Source organism: Pituophis catenifer, unplaced genomic scaffold (assembly GCF_029215685.1).
Source record: "Pituophis catenifer annectens isolate HBS135680 unplaced genomic scaffold, rPitCat1.0.hap2 SCAF_8, whole genome shotgun sequence".
Taxonomy (NCBI): Eukaryota; Metazoa; Chordata; class Lepidosauria; order Squamata; family Colubridae; genus Pituophis; species Pituophis catenifer.
Window position 1 is genome coordinate 45864423 of NW_027256888.1, and position 6710 is coordinate 45871132.

The 6710-nt window shown below is 39.6% G+C and overlaps 1 protein-coding gene across 1 annotated transcript in view; it reads right to left on the bottom strand.

The window, feature by feature from the left end:
* ANKRD50 (ankyrin repeat domain containing 50) overlaps positions 1–4921 on the bottom strand; it is a 40534-nt gene extending 35613 nt beyond the window's left edge. Inside the window, exon 1 of the mRNA XM_070948163.1 lies at positions 4249–4921. Within this exon, the coding sequence (XP_070804264.1) occupies positions 4249–4727 (479 nt within the window). The 5' untranslated portion in view covers positions 4728–4921. The remainder of the gene's footprint in view (positions 1–4248) is intronic.
* Positions 4922–6710: the final 1789 nt, after the last annotated feature.

Consider the following 6710-nt stretch of genomic DNA (forward strand, 5'->3'; position numbering starts at 1 on the left):
TTCTTTTCAAGCTACAACCTAAATCATGTCAATAGATCTTATAATGCAACAACGACAAATACATAGAATCATCTTAGGAAACTGGATCTCAGTTGTCCTGTAGTAATAATGTGTTTTATACTACCTTTTCATCTGACAAGAGCCAGTTCAGCCTAGTATTTAAGGCATCTGGCTAGAAACCAGGAAACTGAGTTCTAGTCCTGCCTTAGATATGAAAGCTGTCTGGGTGACTTTGAGTCAGTCACTCTCTCTCAGCCCAGCTCACTTTACCAGGTTGTTGTGGAAGGGAAAATAGGAAGAGGAAAGCCTATTGATTGGCTACCTTGAGTTATTTGGAAAAGTAATAAAGATGAGCTAAAAATAAAATTAAATAATAATAAAAGTTATACATGGCACATCCATATATTTTCTTTCTATGTAAGTTTACTATTCTGAATTCCACTATATTTAACTAGCTGAATAGAAGAATAATCCTACATTTTGAATGTGCTGCATATGATTCCAGTATAGTTGTCCAGTTCAAAGAACATCCAGTACCGGCAGCTCTAAAGGGAACTGTAAATTGGAATTGGATAACAAAATTTTCTCAGCAAACTGAAGGGCTTTTAAGGTCTTATACCCTTTCCTAAATGTCATCAGAACACCTAAGGCATGTAAATGCATTTTATTATCTCTGTTAGAAAGTTATTAAGACTTGCTCTCAGAATATAAACACTGTGTAAAGATTCCCATCACACAGGTGCATGTTTGGACTAGCCTGAACAATTTGAACACCTCTGCACCAATACCACACATTTGGAAACTCCCACGTGAGCAAACTAAGACATGAAGAAGTTTTCCCCAACCTTATGCTCTCATATGATCTAGGACTTCTTCAACTCAGCCAGTACTGGAGGTTGGTTGGGAATTATATAACAAATGAATGTGAAAGGTCCTAAATTGGAGAATGATAACTGCTCAAATTATTGTCTGGTTACATATTATGGTACTTTATAATGTTGGTATTATGTGTTTTAAAGCATTCAATGGAATCACTGGGACTTTCAGATTAACTTGTTCCATAAAAGACTATGAAAATTATCGGTGATGAATATTATTTTCTCAGCGTCCATTAATAGCCTTTGTTACCTCCCTTTTTTATAAAGTTACACATGTCTTAAGGTCTTAAAATATATCTCTAGGAAGCATTCTTATTTACATGTTAAAGCACACAAATTTCACATTTCTAACATGTCTCTGTAAAACAGAAATTACTCTCATTTTTGTTGTGTTGCAACAAAAGATTCAAACTCCATTTCTAGTTTGTGGTTTTATTAGAGAGAAGATTGACTGATTTACTTTATAGGCATTCCAAAAAGAGAACTTCAAGCTGCAGCTTTGTTTACAGGTTTTTAAAGCTGCAGTAACCTGCAACCAAGACTTTAGTATGGAGCAGAATAAAATAATTCTTAGGTTTTGGAGAAACAAGCAGTTTCTGAAATACGGTACGAGATCAACAAGATATTCTCCTGAGTTTCTCCATCATCAATGTTGCTAGCCATAATAACTGTTGGTGCTTTTAAAGTTTGCAAAGAAATGAAAACCTCTTCTTGAGATTCTGATGGTAAGTCCTTCGGGAGAGGGGGCGGTATAAAAATCTAATAAATAAAATAAATAATAAAATAAAATAAAAGTCAGAAAAATGGCATTAAGATTTGGAAATCAAATTCAGATGCCATTTCTTTTTCAGTGTTACTACTCAGTCAGGGATGAAGAACATAGTGTATGGCTTGACTAGCAAGTTTTTTTTTATGTTTTCACTCTTTTAATAACCTCTAGCTATAAATGCAGAATAAATGTAAATTATGTGTGCAGTTTTGGCAGGGGGAAGATTCAAACTAAATATAGCTAAACTGGTAAGGAACATATGGCCCTCCAAATGCTGATCAAATCAGCATTTTGACTAGCAACTTTCAATATCCCTCATCACTCACCATACATCTGCTGGGACTTCAGGTAGAAAACCATAGTTTCCTACACTTTCTTAATCCACAATATCACCTAAACAGGATTATATTAAAGAAACAAATAGCTATTATTCAGTACTTCCTTAGCATTATTGTAGTAGGTGCTGTAGAATCATAAAAGTAGCACAGCCTTTCCAAGAGGATTTTTATCAAGTTGATGTCACAATGGCTCCAAAAAGAAGTAACAGATAATAAAAGTAAATCATTTAGCTTATAAATAATAAAAGACTGCTTCTAGGCACAGAAAGTGTTAGGAGTAACTGAGCAGACAGACAAGTACAACCATTAAGGCAATCGATCAAACAGAAATTTTGTAGAGTATTTCACAAATATACCTATGATGTTCATTTCACTTGAGGTTGTTCTTTCACTTAGGACTTACCCAGTTCCATATACAAACATCTGGAAGACTGTTGCACAAGCATTCCATATAGATCAGTGTTTCTCAACCTTGGTAGCTTGAAGATGTGTCAGATTCTGGGAGTTGACGTCCACCCATCTTCAAGCTGCCAAAGTTGAGAAACACTGATGTAGAAAAAAGACTACATATGAAAAATGTTAACAGTCCACACCAGGAAAGGCCTGTATAAGTCAACCAAAATCAATTGTAAAGCAGCAAGTAACTGAGGAGAGGTGGAACTCCCATCAATTTCTATATGAATGGAACTAAGTAGGGGGAAATACTATTTATTCCTCATCAACAATTAAAGTATTACAGTTCTTCTATTTATTGTTCTTTTACCTTCTGATTTGGAGGGAGAAATTCTCCTCATTGGAAAGTGCATAATGATTACTCACATATGTGAAAGCACTATATAGGATGCAGGCCTCCATCACTAATATTTTCATTACCACAGAAAATAAGGTCCACGATACCTCCTAAGAGCTTTGGATTATAGATTCCCAATTCCTCACCAGTGAATATACAGTGGAGTACTAATGAGATCCTTGACATAAAAGATCTGGAGTCAGCTCTGATCTAGAACATTGAAGAATTACAAACCATAGCTATCAATGAAGATTTTCTCCCCCTGGTTATATCTAAAATTTCACAAATATAAAATCCCATCATAGCTTATATTCTTTATAGTCCTCCTCTGACTTGGCAAATTATAGTAAGCTTTAAATATCCACTGTTGCTCCATATCTAATGCATATCAAGATAAAGTTTAACAATAAGACTTACACAGTCAGACCATCAAGTGATTCAATATGTTTCATTTTCAATAATGATTCTGCATTTACTCACACTGTTGCCATATTTTAAAGTATTCCTGCAGGCCTTCAAATCAAGAATGCTATCACTGAACAGTTACTTATATATTTACGAAGCCTAATATATTAAAAATTATTGTTAATAATGCATTTTGTTTAAATGCAAGTTCTTTACAGGTATACCATTGTCCAGGTTTCGGCAAATCCAACTCAAATGAAATAGCCCCAAAAATCTACTTTATAAATTATGGTTATTTTGCAGACAATATAACAGAGTAATCTTCAAATATTGTAAAGTTTCAGAACAGCTTTTATTGAATGATGTGTGCTCAAGATACTACTTTTTTTTTTCCTACAACTTTTGTTAGTTTTTCCATTTCCACAAAGGAAGAATTTCAGGTTTTTAGATAGAAGCACCTTTACTCAGAAATAAAATGCTCCCATCAGCTTTTCATCCTTTCACACTATAGCTGAAAAAAGGTATATCAGATTTTTTGGCAGCAATATCAACACTTTGTAACACTTTCCCATCTTGAATAAACTTCAAATTATACTTGAACATAAACTATAATTGAAAATGAAACATCAACAAGATAGCACTAGAGCGCATGCTTTGATCAACATGACCTTGGCCAGGTTTTTGTTTGGTTTTTCCTCTACTGTAGTTTCCAGAAAGCCACTGCGAAAACTTTGCACAGGTATTTATCTTTAAAAACAAGGGCTTCTATCAATATAACCATGGAGACATTCTAATCTTTAACTACCTTTCATGTTTCTTCTTCCCCTCCCAACTCCCAGTCCCAGAGTTATCAGAAGATGCCAATCTAGAATGTGATTCACACCAATTTCTCAGGATACCATGCCCAATATTTATCTTTCCATGTGAACTTTTTTCCACAGGCCTTATTTGAGCAACTCCTGTAAGGAGAAAATACCACCCACATGAAAAGCAATTTTTCTGTTTTTATGAAAGCACCTTATTTGCTCAAGCAGTATGAAAGAAACATACTCAAGTGTCATTTATTACCTTTTAAAAGCTTCAGCAGGGTTTCTCTCACATTCCCCAGGTTGCAGGAGACTTTGAACAGCTGGATCTCTCACTTTGTCCTCGTAACCCTGAATCAGTCCACTCTGACAGATCTGGGTAACTAAGCTTCTAATAAACCTCCCCACACAGAGCGTATCAGAGTCCTGAGCTCTACAAAAATGGAAGGCTAGTGCTTGGTGATGTAAACCTCTTTGTAAGTTTGCAGGTGAGCTTGGCCATAATAATTCAGTACAAACTGCTGTCTTGCCACTACCAGGACCTCCTACTAACAATACACCCCAGGATGCTCCCTTGCCAGGGACAACACAAGCATTAGACCCAGAATTCAGCACAATGGACGGTTTGTTGGCAGAGCTATTGCTGAAGCTCGTCTTTTCCTGGAGGCAGTGCTGTAGTTTGTGAAAAACCCATTCTCTGCAATAAAACTGTTTCCCCTGCAGCAAGCTGGTCTGAGCCATTTTACAGACTACCTTCTGAGACAGGTCCAAATCAAGAGCACATCTTAGGTTTCACTGAAGACAACAGATTCTTAAATCCAAGCCAAAGTGCCCGTTGCATGAAACTATGCCACAGGACAGACTGCAATCCACAAATCTGTTCATGCCTTCACATAATAGTCAGTGGCATCTTTGGGCAAGAAGCATCTTTCAATCCAAGTATGTCTGATGTTGTTTTGCTGGAAATCCTCTTTAGACGTATAGCTATGTTGGTAGCAAAGCTCAATGATGCATCGTTTAAAAGGTGGCACAATGCCATGACTACAGTTGCACTTTACAATGCTGCATGCTATTATGAGATTAATGCATCTAAAATAGAGATAACATGCATGAAGAATTCCGACGTTTCTTCTCTAAATTCCAGTCATTTCCAAATATATGTGGCTTTTAGATTCCCCAGATTAGCGACTTCTAAAAGCAGATCATTTTTTTTCCATCAGCAAATGCAGCATATATTGCAAACAAATGGATATGCCTCATTTAATATGTAGATTTCCAAAGTCCATACAAGCTCTGTAGTCCAAATCCGTCCTTCAAATCATGATGCCTCATGAACCCAGTGAAGTAGAAATAGAAGAACTTTTCTCCCCAGTGCTTTCTTTGTCATCCCGTGTTCCAGTAAACCTCTGCTAGTTTCCAACTGCAACTGTCAAACCACAGGATTTCTGTCCTGGCCTGAGAATAAAAGTACCAAACATTTGTTAGCTTATACATAACAGTGAACTTTATTTTGCATAATAGAGCCACTCATCTGTATAATGTATAAACAGGAGGAGCCCCCAAATCCATTCCCTGCATTCAAGATAGCAACACAAGAGACACTGGAAATGAACGATAATATATTACCATACGGTAATATAGCCGATTAATTTTATAAAGCAAACGTGCATTATCTTTCTCTCTCTCCCAAACAAGCAGCATTAAAGCTTTGCCGATACCACCTAGAATTACACTCCTGCCTTCTATCTCCAAGGCAAGTGACCTTGAAACCATGCAAAGCCCCATCTCATTCTCAAAACAGACCTCCAGCCTTCGACTCGCCGCCCATGAGACTTGGCCATCCGAACCGCCCGCCCCCCCTCCGTACCTGCTTTCCCCTTTATACCTCGGGACTTCCCTTAACAGTTTTTCTTAGCCTTCTTTGTTCAAAGCCTGGGAGCCTTAGGAAACACCGGCGCTTTCCAAAGCCACGTTTGAACTTACCGTCCGGCTCCCCCTCCCGCTCCCTTCGCATTGTCGCTCTGCAGCGTGCCGTTTTCTGTCATCCGTTCGGCTTGCTTCCCCTTACAGCAACGCTTTCTTTTCATTCGTCCCCCAGGCTTTTGTCTCCCAAGCCTCACACGGCCAGGCTTTGGCGTTTTCAGCTGATACAACTGGCAGGACGCAACAAGCCCCCTTTTCATCCCGCTCTCTCTCTCTCTCCCCCCCCCCTCCCTCCCTCCCGCTTCTATACCCAGGGACGTTCAACGCGTTTTAGCCAACAGGATAAGAATAAGGGCGCAGGAGGAGGAGGAGGCCGAGGAAAAAAAGTGGACTCAGTCGAGCGACCGAAAGGGCGGCCCGTCTGCTTCTCGGATCCACCGCTCGACACAGACACACGCCCTGTCCCCATCCCCCCCCACCCCCGCACCGCCTGCCTCCTCCTCCTCCTCCCCCAGCGCCAGCACAACGGAGACCATACAGAGGGGACACGCACACAAGGCTCGACAGCACAGAGAGAGAGAGCCGGACGGACGGACCGCTCTGTTCCGCCTCGCTCCGATCGATATACCCTTGGCTCTCGATCTTCGGCTGAGGCAGGGGAGGCGGACGGGGAGCCAAGAGCCCCGGTTTCTACGTTGCTCTCTAACCCCCCCCCCCCCCCCAACTTGGATCACACGCTCTCTCTTCTTTCTAGTTCGCGAGATTCCGATCGCAAACACGCCCCACAACTGACTCGATCTC